The 22,012-nt window shown below is 41.6% G+C and overlaps 1 protein-coding gene across 2 annotated transcripts in view; it reads right to left on the bottom strand.

Annotated features, from left to right (window-relative positions):
• The window catches only part of EIF2B3 (eukaryotic translation initiation factor 2B subunit gamma), a 100,268-nt gene that overhangs the window by 51,994 nt on the left and 26,262 nt on the right, over positions 1-22,012 (bottom strand). For both annotated transcript variants that reach the window (XM_065673492.1, XM_065673493.1), the window contains one exon: positions 20,354-20,465. In XM_065673492.1, coding sequence (XP_065529564.1) covers positions 20,354-20,465 — 112 coding nt within the window. The remainder of the gene's footprint in view (positions 1-20,353; positions 20,466-22,012) is intronic.

The raw sequence follows: 22,012 nt of genomic DNA, 5'->3' as shown, positions 1-22,012 counted from the left end.
CATGCCTCTGATCTCCCACTCCATCAGCTAATCTTTACAACATATGAAAAATGAGTCTGTCACTAGGAACAGCTGATACAGACAGAATCGAATAACAAACAATGCATGTGCTGAGAGCTGACGCACCTAAACTTTTCCCTCTGAGGGAGATAATACAGGAGGCTTTTAATTATATCATCAAAGCAAGGGAGAAGGTACTAGGAGGGGCTGGCTGCAGATGGTTAAGTGTTAATGAATGCAGGGATGGGTGGTTTATCAAAAGAAAGACTGGATATGTATCTGAGAGGGTCACCGTTGAGATGAAAGTTGTAACAGCCATTGTTGGAGCTCTTTAATGAGCGAGGAACGTCAAATGTGAGCTCTCTAAGAATCATACCAATTACTAAATGAACTTCGGTTCAATCTAGCAAATGTAATCAAGCACAAGTCATTAAAATACATGGTAAAACTCCCATTGGCGCTGCCACTATAGTGTCTATTATTGTCCGTGCTCCCATGCAAGGGAGGGGGCTGCTCCCAGTTGTAAGCCCTGTGTGTTATGTTAAGTGATGGCAGATTTTAGCCCTAATGACGAGGCATGGAGGGCTCCCTGGCAGAAAGTCGACAATGAGGAGGCTCAGAGAGATCTGTGGAGAAGTCAGGGAAAGATCAGCAATTAAAAGAGCAGTTTCAAAGAATGCAATTTAATGTGTAAAATTAGCTTTTATTAGCACATAATTCCACAAAATCCTGACTTGGGATGAGAGTGCATAAAGGTCTGCAAGAGTCCTTAGAAAGGTCTGTGCCCGTAATTCCTGACACGCCATTGTGAAATAATAAGCAGTACTAACAGGATTGATGCATGCTTCATACATGGCAGTGCTTTGAAAGTGGAGCCTGGAGCTTTTCTCTGCCTGATAACCCCTCTCAGGATTTCCTCCCTCAGGGAAATCAACCACTGACAGAGCAAACTTCCCTTGTTTAAAGGCAAAAAGAGGGACAATTGTTTCAACTGTAAACTAATTAAAAGAGATTACCACCAAGAGCTGGAGGTTCAAATCAGTCCTGCACTCCCACTGACAGTGTGATAATGCCAGGCTGGGGTCAAAATCATAAATCTGAAGGGAGCACACACAATGCTTAAAGCCAAAAAGCCTCTCTACTAAGCATGGGATATTGCCACATTAACCTCACCACCTCACAAATAAACTAGCTGAGAAAGAGAAATCCCATGGCCTCTTTCCCTTTAACTTCATACAGCTGTTGACGGAAAATATGAAGGTCTTTAAATAAGCTCAAGGACCCGAGGCTGTCTGTACTGTAACACTAATCTGGGCAATAACACAATAAAAATCCAATCATACCTGTTATTAACCTGGCTCCTGAACCAATATCTGAATTACATGCACCTGAATTACCAGGTATTAGTTAATCTTCCTCCCCATCCCTCAAAAACAAGTAAATAACAGCACACTAAGTGTGAACTATGCAGTCCACGCTCATTTCTTTTCTAATTAATTGCTTGTAGCTCACATACTCCATGTAGCCAAACAGTCTACTGCATTCTTCCTCACACTGTGAGCTGTATTCTTGAGTGAAGAAGTGTGCCATCCAGTTCAAACACCCAGTGCTGACCCCTGACTGCCTGCATGGAGGTGGTGCTCTCACGTTGATGCAGAGCCAGTGTACAGATCAACATGAAGAGAAGGCTCACAGCAAAAGCTGCCAGACCACCTTTAATGTCTCAAGCATTCCTGCTTTTAAAGGAAAAAAAAATAGTCTCTAAATCGCATTGCTCATTTACGGGACAGCTCTTGGCTGTAAGCTCACTAATAATAAAAGACCACTGTTACGTTGCCTCTTCAGAAATCCCAGACACCTTATGACCTTAAGGTTTTTTTTTTCTTTTTCTCTCTCTCTACACAGTGCTTTTGGTCAAAAAGATCCCAAAGCACTCAGCCAAATGAATGTCCCCACTGTATCCCAGGGCTCCTTTGCCCACCAGTGAAATGCTGCCACCTCCGGGCTGATCTGCAGCAGCTGTATCAGTGCAGGCCGGGGCCCCCCTGCAGGACCCCCTGCTCCTTTCTACCCTGCACCCTCTGCTGCAGGGCTCCAGAGGAGGGGGAGCACCGTTTAATTAGAGGGTGCTGCTCCTTGGGTGGTTCAGTTCTGGCTATGAGGGATACCTCGGTGATGTGAGAGAGCTAGCATGGAGAGGAAAGGGGGCACAGAAAAGCGATAGCCCAAGATTTCAAGACAGCATAGGCTACTGCAAGGTGTCTTACAACATGACCATGACCTCTGTTCCCCAGTTCAGAAGCACCCCCTCACTGTTTCCCTTCCTGCAGTTTTGTTACCACCTTATTTACAGAGACAGGGCGGCAAGGTGCACTTTAATCCCTTGAGGAGCTGGCAAGCTCTGCCCAGAGGCAGCTCTGGTGACCACCCACGGATCCACGATCCATCCTCATGCTTGCTGCTCCTAAAGAGAAGCCGCATCAGGAATGGGAAGTACTTTCCACATGAAAATGTTTTACTGATCTAGTGACCTAAGTTGCTTGAAAGCCTTCTGAATAATAAATATTTTTCATTCAAAACCTTCACCACATGCCATTTGTCTTTGTTGTATTATATTAATATACTCATGGGACTATAATACAAGCTTTGAACCTACTTCTGAGGAAAACATGCTGAAAACTTCTTGGTAAAGGGACCAACTTTTATTGAAAGCCAAAGATTAAATCATTTTCTCTAGTATGAAAAGTATAGGTTAGCAGTCAGAATTTAGGATTAATGTTAGTTCAAGGTCAGTAATGGTTTACAATAAGCCAGTGTGACCTCCCGTAGAAAGACTTGTTATCTTGGCACCAACACCGTACTTTAACATTAACATCTCTCTTGATGCTGCTGCTGGACAGCAAGGGCGCTGATGGCTGCACAGCAAACCCACCTTAAGACTTGATATAAAATGTTTTCCTTTGCCTTGCTTCAGCTTCCCCATATGAAAATGAGACAACAGTTATTCCTCACCCACCCCAAGCCCAAGGAGTGCTCCCAGGAGGGTGATGGCCACATCGCTGGATGCACGTGCATCCCCCTGGGAGCATGCCAGACACAGCTGCTAGGGAAAGTGTTTCCTTAAACTTGGTTTCTAAGGGTGTTCTCTCTGCCATGCTGAATGTTAACAGCTGTAGGAAATAACACTGGGGCCAGGCTCCCCACAACACCTCTGCTTCTTTTCTCTTTCCCTGCCACTGGAAAAACAGAGCTCATGCAAATATTTCATACTGGACACTTTCATACTAGATTCAAACTTGCTAGAATACCCCAACTGCCATGTAGAAACTGGGGAAGCAAAAGAGAGAGACCAAAATGATAATAAGTCCAGAGTTCGGTGTGAATAGAAGAGAATACACTGTGAAGGAGGGCGGGGACTGCCAGAGACATTATTAATAGGTTTTACCCTTGAGCTCTGGCAGCTACTTGTTCTATACACAGAGGAAAAGGATTAATCAAGCCTTGCACGTAAAGGTTCTTTCTGTGGTCTGCCAAAATATTTAAAGCAGTATATACAAAGTGTAAGCCTTATTATTATACACATTCAAAGTAATCATCTTATGCTACAGTTAAGGCTGGGATGACAATAAAGTAGATTATTGTGCACTATAACCAATTCAATTCCAACACAACAGGACATGGCTTAGTCACTTGGTTCAGATCTGGTACTGGAGCTTATTTTTCTTATGCTGGGCTAAACTGTGATTTAAGAGATTTAATCAAGCTTTGGGAAATGCTTTCTTTGCTAAAGAAGGAGAAAGAACTCAAAGTCTGCACCTGGCAACCCTAATCACTTCCAATTTTCAGCTCATTTTGCTTCCTGGAAATTCACCTTAGTAAATAATTGTTCCCTAAAATAACTGGGGCTGAAAGAATGACAACACATAAGAGGAACAAGTTTTAAGCAAACATCTGAAGCTGGAGGATTGTACAGAGGCTACCGAAGAGCAGCAGCTCCTGCTGATCCCTCCTATGCCAGTTCCCAAAGGGCTATGCAGTAGACATATGATATATTTTCTTAAATCAAATAATTACAGTAAATGCATGGGAAACAGCGAAACTAAATACTAGGTCAGAGCTGTAGGTCACTAGCAATATATAGCTTCAACACAGCAAGGCTGCCACTGTTTCTTTGTGGCCTAGACTCTACAGCAAACAAAACCAGTACCTGGCATCGTGGCTGGCTGATGACAGCATTGCCTGATAAAGCTCCAAAGACCTCCCGAACCTCCCAGGTGAGGTGGGTTTTATTTAGCATCTATAATCTGCAAAATCTAGGAATTTAAGGTAATGGCGTATCTCTGGACTACTAAAGCACACAGGCCACGAGGATGATCAGGGGACTGGAGCACCTCCCGTATGAAGACAGGCTGAGAAAGTTGGGGCTGTTCAGCCTAGAGAAGAGAAGGCTGTGTGGGGACCTCATAGCAGCCTTCCAGTACCTGAAGGGGGCCTATAGGGATGCTGGGGAGGGACTCTTCATCAGGGACTGTAGTGACAGGACAAGGGGTAACGGGTTAAAACTTAAACAGGGGAAGTTTAGATTGGATATAAGGAGGAAATTCTTTCCTGTTAGGGTGGTGAGGCACTGGAATGGGTTGCCCAGGGAGGTTGTGAGTGCTCCATCCCTGGCAGTGTCCAAGGCCAGGTTGGATGAAGCCTTGTGTTGGATGGTTTAGTGTGAGGTGTTCCTGTCCATGGCAGGGGGGTTGGAACTAGATGATCTTGAGGTCCCTTCCAACCCTAACCATTCTATGATTCTATGATAAATCCTCCCTCCCCCAGCCTTAAATTGCAAGAAAAAGCAGGAGAAAAACCCCCACAAAGTCAAAATAAGCATTATAAGTGTTTCTTTTTTACTTTACAGGGCCCAGGAGTAGGACAAACTGAGGCTGTCACACACCTTTGGGTTTCCCATTGTGGCCTTCCAGGTACCTCATGAAAAATCACTTACTGCTGTACCACCAGTTTATGTTAAAAATCCCTCTTTAAACCTGTTACTGTGCATAGGCCATACCTGATCACTCACTTTGTCAGGTTCTTCACCTGAAGAGCAAAGGGCTCTTATGACGGATGGTATATGTTTGTGAGTCTTGCTTTGGAAGATACTTGCATTCAAAGCAGCTAAATTTTATGGGACTGGAGAACAACCTGACAAGAGCCCAATAGCAGGTCACCAGGGTTAGAAAGTAGGAAGGGAGAGAAGAGAAAAGAATAATACATGTTGTGTGCTAGACAAGGCAGCATTTAGCTCCCCCCAACACTTGCAGTATAGAAAGTACAAATACATGAGCTTTGAATCCAAAGATGGGAAAAATTTAAGTGTTACAGTTTAAATTACCAAAACCTACCCCCCAATCCAGCCCACGTAGGATGTTTGCTGCAGTAAATCAGGCAATGCTCATTTCCTTCATCTACTGCAAGTGAGTTATACTTAGCTCCTGCTTCTCAAGGGCCTGTAGCTTCCTCAGCTGATGCTTTGACCCATGTTTCCTCTTGATTTCCCCCAGGAATCTACTGCTTCTGCTTCACTCATGATAAGCTTTTACAGTCATATCTATTCACATCTCAACTCCACCAAAACCTGGACACTGGCATCTGGCAACATACTTCACCCTGACAAGATCCCACCAACTGCAAGCGTCAAGTACTTAATCAGAAAATGAAAACAGATTTGTCTCAGGCAGAAGTTAAAGTGGGCACAGAACTTGGCTCTGCCACCACTGCAGAGGGAACCTGGCTGTGAGTGCCAGGATACAGGCTGCTCCACATCTTGGCAATTCTGAGTGGGTACATAGAAGAAAAAATACATTTTAGGGAAACTATGCTGAGGTAGCAGCAGCCAGACTTGATGAATTCTATTTTCCTAAAGAAAAACAGAAGGGATTTCTCCACTTGGCTACGCTGAAGTCATGACTCAGCTCATGGATCCAGATATATCCTCAGACACATGCTAGCCTGGATTTAAGGCAACATCAACCTTGAGCCATGAGATTTCAGAGAGAGCTGTCAGAGCTTGGGACATTATCAGCGTTAGAGCATAGCCTGATTCTGCAGTGAAAAATACCACAAATAATAGGAACATCACACAAGAAACATAGAGATACTTGTTTTCTTTTCTAGTTTAAAAGAACCTATACTATTTATCAGCTAATATTTTCACAGTATCAAATAAGAACATTAAAACATAGCCTTGAAGTTAGAAAATGTAGCATTCTTTTTGCAGAGCAACAGCACAATTTAAAACCAAAGGAGAACTGAAGTCAGACTTAAGCCACCTGTAGACATCTCTTGTCTTTTCAACCCAGAAGAACTTTATGATTAATTCTTCTAACGGCTAACTGGCATTTTAAAAAACAACATTAGAAATACCATGGGATGAATGCATGGCACGGGGGTTGGAAATGGATGATCTTTAAGGTCCCTTCCAACCCAAGCCATTCCATGATTTTATGATGAACGCAAGTATCAAGGCAAAAAAATAAAGTAGGAAAAATCTATCATTACCACAAGAAGAGCTGAACATCCACCCAAAGTCCAAATTTGCATTTTTTAAACAAGTAATTACAGTGGCTACAACCACACTGGATTAGGTTTTGGTCAGACCGGATTACTCATGATTTAAAATTTCCAGATCTGTTAATAGCTATAACAGAAGCTGCTGCTTCGTATTGCTGTAAGAAACTGAGCTCACACCTAAATGTTTTCAGGAGGATGCTAAAGTTGGAGCACAACAGCATTAAGGCTGAGAAAGTTGGGGCTGTTCAGCCTGGAGAAGAGAAGGCTGCGTGGAGACCTCATAGCAGCCTTCTAGTGTCTGAAGGGGGCCTATAGGGATGCTGGGGAGGGACTCTTCATTAGGGTCTGTAGTGACAGGACAAAGGGTAACAGGTTAAAACTTAAACAGGGGAAGTTTAGATTGGATATAAGGAGGAAATTCTTTACTGTAAGGGTGGTGAGGCACTGGAATGGGTTGCCCAGGGAAGTTGTGAATGCTCCATCGCTGGCAGTGTCAGGTTGGACAGAGCCTTGGGTGACATGGTTTAGTGCGAGGTGTCCCTGCCCATGGCAGGGGGGTTGGAACTGGATGATCTTAAGGTCCTTTCCAACCCTAACTATTCTATGATTAAGCCCAACTGAACGAAAACGTACACTGCAATGAGGACAGAGTTGATTTCTAAAAAAGTAGATTAACCTTCTTCCCTGTGATGGTTATTACTGACTGAAAAACCCTAATAATGAAAGCAGTAGTATAGAACCAGTTCTACCACTGATCATGAATTGGTATTGAAAAACTAAGATGGCAACTGAACCCTGTGTTGCTTGTGCCTCCTGGGGTAGTGAGTTAAACCTCACAGCCTACACGCAATAAACTGCCTATGGCAAATAACAGAGTTCAGATGCCTCCATAATTTGCTCTTAGAACAGCCCTCTGTACAAAGACCAGAATGGCAACAAACCCAGTCCTTTTCCTTTACAGGGCTAAACCCATGGTAGAACCATTTCCCCATCTTGAAACACTTAGCCTAGCAGAAAGAAAAAGAAAATGGGTAGCGGGTGACCTGAAGATTATCATTTACAGTTTTACGGCAACCTCAAGTAGTATTAAAACAAAACAACTATTCCCTTCTTGCTTGGAAGAGAGTGGTACTACTCCTCCTGTGGTTGTGGACTGTTTCAGTATTATCCAACTGCATAAACGAAACTAGTGTCAAAATTAAGTTTTAAATGGCTTGAGGTTTATAGGAATTAAAGAAGGAAAAATTAAATTTGAAACTCTGCTTGTTTACTAGCACTAATTAAATATGCCAGATTTCTGGGCAAGCTTCCTAGCCTGTGGCTACTACGTTACTGGCTTGTAAAACAGTCAACAAGTGCACAAGTACAAAGAACAAATACAATAACAGAGATTTCGTGTACAGTCCTGCCCTTAGTTTATAAAGAAAAAATGTATTGGAAACAATCTGTAACTCTGAAAACCTGTGCTAGCCCTCTAGACTGTATCAGGGCCAAGTCTACAATGGATGCTTTTGCAGTTAATAAAGAAAAATCAGAAAGAGGTAAGCAGCATTAAGCACATCCAAAATGAACAGGAAGCCTTAAAAGACCAGTTTACCTCTACAAATCCCATGCTTCTGGGCTCTGCTTTCAAAATGCTTTGCTATTAAAAATGAAAGGGAGTTTTCGCACTTCCAACAAAAGCGGGTCTGATTATTCACACCATGGAAGCTATACTCCTCACAAACAGTAGATTTTACTATTATATGGGAATTCACTAGCAAATAGGTTTATTCTGAAGACATGGATTTCACATTGAATGAAAGCAAGGGCCATACCCATAACTGTACAGCCTATTTAGACTCTACAGGCAGTATCTTTGTGTTCTACATTTTGTGTTCTACAGTATCTTTGTGTTCTACATTTTAAAGCAACCAGCACAATGAGCTCATAGTCTATGAGGAAGCTCCAAACAACCAGGAAAGAACAAACTAAAGCTGACCTCAGATAAAAGGAGCCTCTGGAGGCTGCTGATCTCAGCACACAGGTGAAATGAAACAGAACAAAATGCAATGGTACCTGCATCATCCCAACTTAGGCAGGGGTAGGAGGCAGAGGGACAGTAAGGTCCCATGGCCTAAATGCTGCTCTTTGCACATCCTTCTTTCAGGGCAAGCTCCCCATTTACTTTCCATGGCAAGCTCCCCATTTACTTTCCATGGCTGAAGAAGCCATTTTTAGAAAAGCAGCAAGCAACTCTTAATGAAGAAACACTTCAGGACAATTTTGCTGCTTTGACAGCTTTAAAATGAACAGCCTTTCACAGCAACTCAACTTAATGTGTGCTCCCACTGTACAGTAGCCTTGCTCAGCTTTAAGGAAACCAGGAATTACGCTTCAATAAAAATTCAGCCACGCAAATATTCTGCTATAAAAAGAGGCATAAACATATAACTCTTCAACTTCCAGAATCACGTACATGAGGCAAAGGGAAACGATATAAAAATAACTAGGTTTTTGTTTACATCTCAGATTTACAAGAGCAATTCCAGAAACTAAGTTCTTCCACAGAGGCATTGATTTAATTAGCCCGCATAGCATGCTTTATTTGCATTCACATCTCTGACGTACATTGGTGAAAAAGAAACAAATACACAATGGATACACACAAAATCATTCCCCAAACTTTTTCTGTGCCCAGGTGTCGGGAAGAACTCTCAAACATACTTTCATGGGCTCTTCCTTCCATGCAAATGATCCTTTTTTAACATATACAAACTATGTATGCTTTCAATTAAAAACGTGACTGGATCGATTGGATCATGTATTCTTGCAAACCAGCCAAAAATCAAATACAAACTGAAGCCCCGAAGGAATTTCTGGAAGTAAAAACCATACAGCACTACAGTTCTACTTCTGGCATGGAGAATCACCTCTCCTTCTGCAGTGAAGCTGGAAGTGACAGCAGTGCATAAAAACACAGTCGTTCAGCAGTGAAATAACTGTATTAATGAACAGTTCTCAGAAATAAGAAAGGTAACTGGTGAAAATCTCAGCAAGTCAGAACAAAATGATCAGGTAACAGCAGAGCACTTGCTTTTTGATAACTGATAATCTCATGTGGATTACAAAACTGCAATTTTTATCTCAGAATTTAAAAGCTGCCATCAGGCAGCCAAACTGGAAGTGGGGAGCAACAGACAAATGCAAGGATTAAAGAAACATAAACACTGCTTTTCCTCCTTTACCCAGAGTAACATGGACCTGAGAAAGCCCAGACAACTCTACAGTTCCTCCACCAGAACTGGCTCCCACTGAGTCCTTCTGGTATTTCCCCAGCATGCCCTGAACCCCACAGCACTGGCTTGCTCAGGAGCTGTGATGCGTGCCCAAGTACGCTGCTGCCAGCCCAGCCTGGCCCTGGCAGCACTTGTGTGTTAGCTCAGGTGCACTGCTACGAGTTGTGCCAGACTCATGCCAGCATTTGTAAAGCCAGCTCATGTGCATGCAAGCAATCACCTATCTACAAATGTGATCATGTACACTCAGGAGTATTGGCTTGTTAGTGTAAAAGGAAACATTTTTCACTGTATGTCCAGCGCTTTTGTATCAAGAACTGGTGAATCAGTACATAGAAAAGAAATGAGAGACAGTGGAGTGATAAGAATAACAGCACATAACAATGTAACACACAATAAACTACACAGTAGTGCATTTAATACTACTGATGTCCAACATGCAGAAATGCAAGTGCTGAAACTGAAAATCTAGGTTTAAATATGATCTGCAGCTGATGCTGTATGCAGCGCTACATCAGCTGCTTCCTGCAGGTCATTTTAACAAGTACCGTTCTGATTCTAAATGTAGGAAATCCAACAGTTAATACCCTGTAGTGAGAGCAGCATTTTACATTTACACTACCAATGTAAACATTCATGAGTTATACCCCCATGAGACAGGAAAGTAATAATTGCATTTGTTTTAAAAAGCGAAGAAAGCATGAGACACAAACATTAAGTGGACTTCCCAAGGCCCCGTAGCCAAGTAGAGAAGTGAGTTCTCTTTGTATATTAATTATAAAACATTCTTACTGCAAACAGGTGATGGCACATCAATTCATGTGTTAACTTTTACCCTTTCCAGCAGCAGATCACTTGCAGGACAAGAGAACTCTTCCTCTGTAAACACAAAGGTTGCTTATTTTAAAGGTTTTCTACAACATTTCTATTTTTTTCCAAAGACAAGAATAAATTACTGAGAAGTAAGGTCAGAACTTTTCTGCAAACCCTGCAAGTCAACAGTTGTCCAGAATATGAGAAGTCATTCTTTTAGCCCAGGTGTAAGTTTATCCTTGTCACATATAAAAGCCTAGAATCTACATAACATCCCTAATATCACAACCCCTTCTTTTCAGTTGACAAACATCAAAGGCATAGCAAAAAAATAAGCCAAAGCCTACTTTTTTGTTTCTTTCAGATGGCTTACTTCATATAATAATGTAAATCCTGCATTCTAGAGCTACATTATCATTGAAACAAACACACACAAGAGACATAGTCCTTAAATCTGAAATACGTACCATTTTCTGAAAGGGTAAGGTATAGAAAAAACATACCAGCAGCCACTTATTTGTCTGACTGGTCTATTCTCTCAATAGCCAGAGGCTACTTTTAACTGCACTGACTTAGCAAAGGAATCCAAATTGTATAAATCAATGTCTCAATTAACATTTTGTTTAGGAAGAGTTACGGAAAAGAAACAGAATGTAATCATTTGCTAGCACAGTGGCTCCAGAGGTCTGGGAGCGAGTGCAAGAAGAATGGAGTTGAATGTGGGAAGGGTCCATTATTCTTTCAATAGCGTCTGGTACTGCAAAGTATGTGCTCGCATACTTTCCTACTGGAAAAGCTTAAGCCTTCAGTAGCTCCTTGGTCTGGGAAAATGGCAGGCACCCAAATACTAACCCAGGGATCTACGAAGGAGATCTACCTGAAGAACAATATTTTTCAAGTGGCCTTAGAAGTGAAAAACAGCCATAAAGAGAAGTCTCATTCCCAGGGGATTTTATTCCTTCTGTCTGGCTGCTGTTCGTCAGGTGCTGTTCCCTGCACACATCCCCAGCACATTCGAATGCAAGAATGGAGAGAGGGCCTCTCTGAAAATAATCACACTTGCTGAAAGACCTGCCCTGCATAAATATCTCTAACAACAGTACAAACAGAAATCAGACTTCTTGCCCGATACTTTAGTTGAAATTTATGGCACCGCTGGCAATGATTCTGTTATTACTGTTCTACCTGGCTACGGCTCAAAGTCACAGAAGTGGGAATTTCAGAGGTATTTTCAGAAATTATGTAGATCATCTGGGGGGAAAAAAAACCCAACCTAGTTCAAAAATGCTGTACCAATGCATTAGTGAACAAAGCTATATAATTAATATATATGTATACATGTACAAACACATACCATAGGGATGGGACAGGGAAGTTAGGGACACACATGGCCTCTAAAATGGTATTTAATGCTACACCCTGGGAATAATAAAGCAAAGGGAGGAAAAAAAAGAAATCAAAGGGAATACTGAAAGACAGTCTCTTGTGCTATTGCAAATATCAGCAGCTGCTAGAGGATTTATATGCAGAAAAACTAGAAGTTGAGCTTTAACTCAAATTTCCCTTGCTTTCTTACTGGTCTGCTTCCAACCTTCAGACTTAATTAAAGTCTATCAGCCAAATTTTTTCTGTCTCTAGACCCTAAATTATTCCCTTTTTAAATGTCTCTCTATTGACTGACCCAGATTTTTCAAGATGTTGCACTTCCACTACCCTGAATTATGAATACCCCCCAACATGGGTTTTTAAAAGGTTAAAGGATTTCAAGATGATCAACCCAATACCAACAGCTATTGCTGCAGGTATGCAGATACATGTAAGTTATACTCAGAATGAGTGATAGTGCAAGGTACAGCATTCTGCATTGCTAGTTAACATATCAAGGTGTAATAGCCACTTCCTATTAGTTCTTCAAAGATTATATTGTATTCAGTGACTGGGGAAAGAGAGAGTATATAGAAAAATACCTAAGACGTGGCTAAGAAGTTTTACTGCTTGTAAAAAGAGTCTCTATCTAATCTTCTCTAGTGGGGAAATGGTGCAATAAATTTGATGAAGAAAGGAAGGATATAAAGCCAGGGAAAATTAGGATTTCTCAAAGCAGAAACATAGAGGACATGCTGCCCTTAGGAATAGATCTCTGTTATTTAATCGATGTACTGGAAGAACTCCCGGGAAGCATGTCTTAGCACGAGAAAGGAAAGTTTGCTATGCTCTTCATTTCCTGTGTAATTCCAGAAACTGCCAGCACAATGCTGTTTGGGGAGAACCACACTATGGCTATTCAAGGGGGAATTCAGCATTGTATTCTGAATGAATGGAAACATTCTGAAAGATATATATTTGCTGTGAGTGAAGTAGAATGCGAACCCAGTAAGGATCACTGGCCCACATATACCTTCAATCAGCTAATTATATATTCTGACTCTTTCCATTACGGTTTTCACAGTATTCTCAGCAGTGCTAAAGATCACAGCAAATCATCCAGGTTTGAGCTCACGGTAGCCATGAAGTCAGTGTAATAAATCATCACTAAAAATATTATGCAACTACAGTTGAACTGATACCAAGTGTAGGTAATTTTAATGGAGATGCGATCACTTTTATGTATCCCTGCAAGTTACTGATTTGGGATCTCAATGACTGGATGAAGCAAAGGCTCTTCAAAGTCTGAGTTTCTTAGAACAAGCTAGATGAATGGTTCCTTGCAAAAATCCTAAGGGTATTTCCCTCCATCTCACGGCAAAAATCTTCTGCGAAGCATGACAATTTAAGGGATTAAAAACCCTTAAATAACACAGAACAGCAAGGGAACCACAAGCTTTGGCTGGGCTCATGAGCCAGGACCTCAGCCCCAAGCAGAATCAGACCTTTTAACTGAAGAGGAACAGTCACATGCCTCATTTCACCCTTACTTTGCTTTAAACTAGACCGTTTCCTCCCCCTGCCATATTCCACATTGGCTGATAAATTCCCCAACGGCGGGTGTTAACTAACTCCGCATTCCAGTCTGCTCTGCGTCATGGAGTTCCACATCCCACTGATGAGGAACACATGGTGGACATGTGGTAGGGGAGAGCCTGACAGCGCTTGCACAAGCAGGGATAACTCCTCTGACCTTTGGCTTTTTTCCCCTCTGTACCATCCCAACCGCACAATGAGGAGTCTGTGCCCTGTACTGGTCATTCTGGGATCACTGGACACAACCTGAAACTAGAAGACTTCAGCAGGCAGCTACACCGAGCACACGCCAGGGCTGAAAACATACATGGAAAGCAAACAATTGATCATTCTATGTCTCTCCCCTAACCAGGCCATCCAGAGGAATGCTTAGACCATACAGGCTACATCTGGATCAACTGGGGTAAATATGTCACAAAAATCAACCAGTGATGGCTATGGTTCCCATCAATTCTGAAATAAGCTAACTCACAGCATTGCTAAAAAATACACAGTGGCAACTGCATTAAAGTATTAAGACATCTTTCTAAACTGAACTGACCATTTGTCATCTTTTCAAGACCCAAGCCTGGCTTAAAGTAACAATGAGATTTGACTTCAGTGGTGTCCAACTTGATGACTCATCCAGAGCACTACATTCACCAAGTCACATGGACTCGAGGGTGGCCAAGCAATACAGTCATCCCTTCCTCCTTCGAAACCTCTGAAAAGTAAAACCAAATCACAGGCTAAGTGCTGGTCTGAGACCACAGCAGACAGACAGATGAGTAATGATAATACGTTTACTGATGATTAGAAACCAAATGCTGAGCCTCACACTCTCTGCTTTTAGTCTTACGCATATCGTAACTCTGGCAAGAATCTTGCAGTAAAATTAAATCTGTTGCCAATAAGTCTTTCTATAGCTACAATCATTAGAAATTCCTGCTAATATTCCAGGTTCTAAGATTCATGACCTCTTACCTGCACAAGCTGTCAAGACATGGTGTGACCTCTCTTTTAGAAAGAGGACCTGGATATGCTATACATTCCTTTTAACCTCCCACAATGAATGAATAAAATAACACACCACCAGGAATACACAATAAAATCCAATGGAAGCAACAGCATTAAAATCAGTAATAGCAGTATGTGCTTTAAAAGATCCAGTCAATGTCTCACTAACTGCTTTGACAGGATGTTCACGTTTATTGTACAATCATAACCTATAAAAGCACCAAATTAAAATGTTTTCCTTAGATGTGATCCTTGAGGTGCCTTCCAACCTGGCGTTCTATGATTTGGCTACATTCATTTTAAAAACGGTAACTGGTTTCATCCATTTCTGAAGCTGAAGGCTACACTCATCCCCAGCAGAGCAAGCTAAACAAAGTTTAAATGCATAATAAAAGGGGCAAACTTTCTGGGAAGAATCAATGCCTTTTAGTTACAGCAGCTACCTGTAGTGAACTGGCAAACTTCTAAACAAGCAGGTAAAGCCTCCAAGGGCATCTTCAGAACATCTACTCCCAACTGATGACTCAAACAACAACTCACAGGCCAATGTCTTTTGCTAAAATCCTCTTTTGTAAAGAAATATGATGAAAGCTACACCAACATTTTTAAAGTGTGGTTATAGTCTGAGAAGTTAGTGTGTAAAAATCACACCCTCTTATTCAATCAACCTAGTTCCCCTGTTTTGATTCAGTCAGATCCGCTTGCTTTACTGGATAAAATAACTTTTTACAACTTTCTAAATTCCTACTAGTACTGTGAAACCAATTCAGTTCTGGGAAGCAGAACCAGATTCTTTTCTGGTTGTGCATCTGCAAAAGCATTATTACCTAAATCAACACATACAATTTCTATTTGTGTGGCAGAGGAGCCAAAAAGAACCTGACTGTCAAAAGAACAAAAAAGAACAGTCAGAACAATTCATTTTTATTTATGAAGAGAGCAGATCTGGACTAACAGGAAAGACATGAAGATCTACACATCATTCTCTCAAAGTCACATTTTACAGCAAGAGAGATTATATCCAACATCTTTCTACGGTATTCCTCAAAATATCACTTGAATGCAAAAGAAACTTGGTAACAGAAGTTTGCTAATAGTGAAACCCACTGATTTTTCCAACAGGGGAATGCAACCCAAGCTAATACATGAGTATTCATCCTGTAGACAGCTGAGCCCAGCAAATAGTTTTTGCTCCCTGGTCTGCCCTGAATTGCTCCTCAGGATTTTCCTACTGAATTGGGTTATTGCATCCCTTCCTTAGGGACCTTCATTAGGGACAACTCCCTAATGTGCAAAATAAAAAGACCCAAATTCTCAAAGTCCTGTTGTTTAATCAATTAAAAGTAATGCAACTCACTTTGAGACACATGGCTTATGAAGCACTTGCTCATACATGCAGCTGGGGCCAAGCTAGAGTTGGTGGCCCCCTTCACCAGTACAGCTGGATGTGGAAGAGGACATCTGCCCATGCATGATCTACTTTAGGATGCTTTTTACAGTGGAGTATCTGCCTATACCTGTGTTATTCTCAAGTCTTCTTGTGGAAGTAGATTTTAAAATAAAGAGAACCACCACAGGAGTGGCAGAGCATTTCAGAGATGCCAGTTTCCCAAGGAGGGCAGCTCCAGAGAACAGAAACGCTAAGGAAGTTGCAGTGTGTTTATACATGATCCAGTTACTTAGAACAAATTATCAGCAGAAAAAAAAAAAAGGGCAATATCCCAAGGCAACAGAAAGGAAATCAAGTGTATCAAAGCTGTTCCTGAACTCCCATTACCTACCCACTTGGCAACGCTGACGTTTAAAATTATACTACACCATTCATTTTTACTCTCATGATGCAAGGAGAGAAGGAAGAAAAAACTCCCCCACTTTACCCCCCTCTTTTTATTAAAATATCTTAAAACCAGATCTGTATTGTTACTCCAAGGTTACTAACGCTAGTCCTGTATATATTTATAGATGAGGTATTCCTTTCTGTCTGAAGCACATGAGGTAATAAGTAGCTGGGATTGTCACGGTGATTTATTAACATATTCTCTAGGAGAAGCCCTGCACCTGCGTCTGTGCAGACTGAACACCCACGAAGGCTGAACTCACCCTTACACAGCCCACAAGATCTTAAAAGGAAATGCTCTGAATTTAGACCTGCTCCAACAGGTGTCTTTTACTGTCTCACTTTGCATGACCATAAATATCAGAGGTGGAGCAAAAAGCTCCCTGTCCATTGTAATCATGCTTTGAAAACAAATACCTTTGCCCCCTCCAAAAGCAAAGACAGCAGCTATGGAATTCTCATCATTTCCTCACTCCTTCATCCTGTCAAGGTCCAAGTCAGAGAGATGTCACTGGCAAAACCAGGCTCCAGGGATGAGCACATAACTTTATTTTTCTCTCTTCAAAGGGCCCTAAGCTGGCGCTGAAACTTCCCCAAACTGTATTTCTTTCATTCTGGTATCTCATCTTGCAGCTATTTGCCAAAGTGAATGACATGCACAGGCTGTTCATGGCTTTTTATAAGCTCTCATTACCCAAACAGGGAACCATTTCCTTAAAAATGCTTTCGCCAGCAGCATTAGTCTCTCTAGGCACCACCAATAAATTTGTCTCCTGGCCCATCATGATGCACACCAAAACGTGCTTGGATGGATGTACTTGATACTGGTTTGCACTTGTTTACTGGAGGGAGGACGCTACCTGTGGGACTTGTCATCAGGGTGATTAACAGCACAGGAGAAAAAAAAAAAAAGGATAATTTTAACAGCTGAATGGGAAGCTTTGCCAGATTTGCTTTGGCAAGCAAAGGAGCAAAACGAGGCTCCTTTCTGTGTGTGGTGTAACACGGAGAGACATTCTCCAAGCCAAAATGGCTATCCATGACTCACAAACCCCCAAACCAAATCAAAACAACAAATCTGGAAAAGAACTCCTAACCAAACTGAGAAAAAGAATAACAGGTTACACCAGGAACTTGGAAATCCTATTAAAATGTTTCAGTCTGTAACACTTTCGTTACTACAAAAATGCCTGAGTCAAGAGCAAATAAATATTTAATACTCAACAGGTACTCAGGAGAATGTGTGCTTTCCCCTGTCCCTCCCCACCAGCTGCTCTTTTATGGCAGGAAAGTGAAGAGCGTGAAATCCAATGATAGGAAGAAGGCAAAGGTCAGGAAAAAGGTTTTTCTTCAAGGATTTAAATTAGCCTTCTACAGCTTTGGCTGTTTTGTCAACACAACTTCCCTCCTGTGAGGAGGGGAAGCCAAAGGTCCTTTGAAACATTTCTGTATGGGATCTAGATTTTTACCAGCAACAAGATTCCTAGCTTTAAAGAAAAGCCCATCTTCTCTCTTCCTTTCACCACTCCCTGCCTGTCCCTCCTTTCACCCCCATCTTTAAAAAGGGAGAGAAAAAAAGAAAACAAGGAAAACAGAAAAAGAAAAGCTTCTGAAGAGCAAAACAAGCACCAAAGGAGTTCTGGAGTTCATGTAACAAGACCACTATAGCCCTTCAAAAGGACCATTAAAAGCAAAACAAGCAAAAGCAACACCCTCAAGATGCCTATTGTATTTTAGAGAGGAACAAATGAGTGTACTGGAAATTCTCCCATTCCGCCACAAAGTCTGTTATTTCATCAAAACAAAGTCCAGAGATCAAGAAAGGACCAACATGGTAGCTGAAAGTCAGTCACTTCAAGTGATCCATGAAGAAGACGAGACTGGGCTTGCTCTTTTTTTTACCTCCCCTTGCTTTACTATCTTGTATTAGAATAAAGAAAAAAAAGACTTCAAAGATTGTTTCAAGCGTCGCTTTTGTTTCTCACATGAGAAAGTCAGGGCTTGAGCAGGTCTAGACAACACAGTGGTTAAAACATCATCAGCTGCCAACACTTTGTCTTCCTAGAGCTCCCACAGTTGTTGCTATGCTGAACTGCCGCATTTGAAAATATTTGACAACTTCCATGTACTGTTTTGCTTCCCTCAGAGTTTCTCCAGCATGGCAGCAGCGAAACAGAGAGCACAAATCCAATGCAGACAGTTTCAGATGGCAGAGGCTCACCCACATGGATACTGGCCCAGTGCTTCTGCATGATGCTTCAAAGCATCTTTTTCTTATTTTTTTTCCCCTTCTTTTTAACACTTAGCAGATCTTCCCTCTTTGTGCTTCTAGACTATCCTATCATCCGTGGGCTTTTCCTGGAGGGTATCTAACACTTTACATTAGCTTTCATAGCTGTGCATATGGAAATGTAAGAAAAACAGGGAGACATACAGATTTTTATCCCATCTGTATGTCCCCAACACCACATTTACCAAATCCCAAACAGTTACGTGCAAGAAGATCTGCTGAAGACAACATAACTGAACAGGTGTTCCTGAAGACAAAGTTTGGCCTGCAAGATAAAGCCTGATTAATTTAGCTATAGAGTAACAGGAATGAGAATCCTCTGGTTAGATGAACCTGTAAAATCAGAGGTCAACTAAGATCACACATGTTTCAGCGATTTTTAAGTCGTTATGCCCCAGCCACCCACTAACAGTCGATGAAATATTCCTCCCTAGCACAAAATAGATTAGTGTTTGTTCGCTCAAAAACACAGAATGCAATGGTGCTGAATTTCCTACACTAGATGGATCAGCTGCTGTGTATGTACATGAGGCTTGTCTGCAGCTTGGTCCCTACCATGTCCAAGGAAAACCCAGGAAAAAGCCAGTGGAAACATGCAGTTAACAGGGCTCACTCTTGACTACCTTCCTTCTAGAGCAATCCTTAAACTCGGGCAGAAGAGGAGTCACCTTTCCATGGGCACACAGCACCTCCCTCACATCTGGTAGTGGGATGTTCAAGGAAAGATTACTCCTAGCTGTGGCCTACAGCACACACCAGAGGCATTTTCACAGAAGAGATTTATCTGAAAGCAGGCCCCAGATGTCCGTATCCTTGACTTACAAGGTCCACATGGATGGATTTCTCAGGTCTCAGATGGCTGCCCCACAGGTGCCTAATCTCCCAGAGATGAAGGTCTGACTGTCATCCTGGGACAGACTACAAAGCCTGGCTTCTCAAAGAGCCAGCAGAGCTTCTGCAGAACGTCAGACACGTGTCTGAGAAAACTAAAATCACTGTACAGAAGAGAATAAAGAGCAACAAGCCATCTTTCCTTCTGCTACTAATGGATAGGAATTGTGCTGTGCAGGAAGCTCAGCTAGTGCATATTTAACGGATTCATCCAAGTCCCCAGTGCAGTTTAATGGTGGATATAACATGGATTCCCTAATGAATCTTTTTGGGCCTGGAAAGACAGCTGTGGTTTTGTGCCTCATATGCAGAAGAGTGTCATGAAATCCTGAAAGCCTCTCTGAGATACTCTGTAAATCCATATTACAGATTCTCATTGGAACTCAGACAATGAGAATAGCTTTTAATTTATGGACATAGGTGTACTGCTTCTGAATCTCTATATCTAAACTGTACTTGAACTATGGCAATACTGGCTTCATTTCAAGGAGAATTAACTTTTCACCCATTTCTTTTCTTTCCCTGGAATTCTTCACAATAAAGGCATGACACAAGCCCATCAACTGGTTATACTGACAAAATGAATAATAAAATACTGCTCCCTGAATATTGCAAAGGCTTTTTCCTCTTCCCTTCTCATCCTACTTTGTTTTTAACCTTCACACCTAGCCCATTGTTATGTACCCCGATCCCAAGTTCAGTTTCTATTACAAGGACTCATAAGCTTACTTCTGAAGGATGGATCTTTTAATGACAAGTTCTTCATCCAAGTCAGCTTCATTAGCCATGAAGAGCAATCTTTTTCCTGTGTCATCCACTCCAACGAAGTCGCGCTGCTCCACTGAAGTAGAAAATCAAACACAACCATTATATAGCCCTGTCTTCACGCAGGCTGGAAAGACAAATCGTACCACCAACCACCCCCAAAATATGAAATACCAGGTTTCAGACTCACCCAGCAAATCAATGAATTAGCAAAAGTTATCCACAATATTTATTAACTTATTTCCAGCCAGGGTAGCAGATATGTATCATGACATCCAAAACACTGGCCCTGAAAGCTTTATGCATCCCTTTTATGAAGATGCCAACTACAGGTCCTGACATGCAATGCTCTGTCTTGAGCTACGCTTTCCTTCTCTTTTAAAGAAATTAATAAAAAAAACCCTGCTACGTGAATTTACACAACAACAAACCCAAGGCAAGCAGAGAGTTCTTAAAAACCCAGCTGCTTCTTCCTCATCATAAATCACTCCACATTAGAATTAGGTGGTCTGGAAAGGATTGTGATTTCAGTTAAGACATAACTACTTTGTAACTGATCTCCTATTTCAGATAAATACTGATAGCAATAGGAACCCTAAATCACATACACAAACACACATAAAAGTCTAGATTCTAAGACTCCTACTACTGATGTTTCTGGGTGGGTTAACACAGTTTAAGTATCTATTTATAAAACTGCCAGCCAAGAGAATACCTAACAGTCACATAAGATTATTGTGGCAATTCCCATCTCCTGCAATCGGAGTGCGCATCAACAGACTTTGGTCTACTGAAATGTAAAGCTTTTGTTTTTGAACAGTCTTCCACAACATCTGAATACAGCGGTAGCTGTATTGCACTCTGTAGCGTGAGCCATCATTCTGGTGGCAACCACACACTGATCTTCACAGGAACACAGGCTCTACAAGATGCCATGGTACATTTCTAACAAAAACCTCCTCACTTCCACTAAATATTATTGTTTTGGGCCAAACTGGCAGATATTCCGTCTCCCAAGCTCTAAACTTTTAACAACATAGGCATAACAGCATGCTCTACAAATAGTTAAATACCCAAGATGAACCCCATCCTTGATTTTACTTTTACCTGTTCCTTCTGTTACCATAGCAATAAACAGCATCAAAATACAATCAAATCTATGCAGCTGTTGAAAGTTCTCCTATTGGCAGTCTTTGATCCAAGTGATCAAGCATACCCTTTCCAGAAATCCCATCCCTTCTCAGAAATTAATCATATAGCCAAGTATAAACATAGGCCTGAACATGTAACACTATGACAAGTACAACTAGGGTAAAGCTGGCTTGCTCTAAAAATCCAGAAATAAGTCTTGAAAGCAGTGCTGATTCTCACACTTGAGAAGGGAGACAAAGTTTGAGAGTAGGGGCCAATCAACCATCACCACTGCCACCTAAGTGAGGTCTCCTGACAGGCTAGAAACGCAACCAAGTTCTCTTCATGGCTGCCCATCTCCTGACTATTCATACAGTAATATAACATCCTACACTGTTACAGGGAAGCTCTTTGTAATAAGAAAAAGGGAAAAAGGAATCTTGATGAAAACAGGACCAGGTACATGACTGCCACCAAACAGGTTTCTCCTGC

This window comes from Lathamus discolor, chromosome 3 (assembly GCF_037157495.1).
Source record: "Lathamus discolor isolate bLatDis1 chromosome 3, bLatDis1.hap1, whole genome shotgun sequence".
NCBI classification, from domain to species: Eukaryota; Metazoa; Chordata; class Aves; order Psittaciformes; family Psittacidae; genus Lathamus; species Lathamus discolor.
The sequence above is the reverse complement of the archived record's forward strand: the minus strand, read 5'-3'. Positions and strand labels throughout refer to the sequence as shown.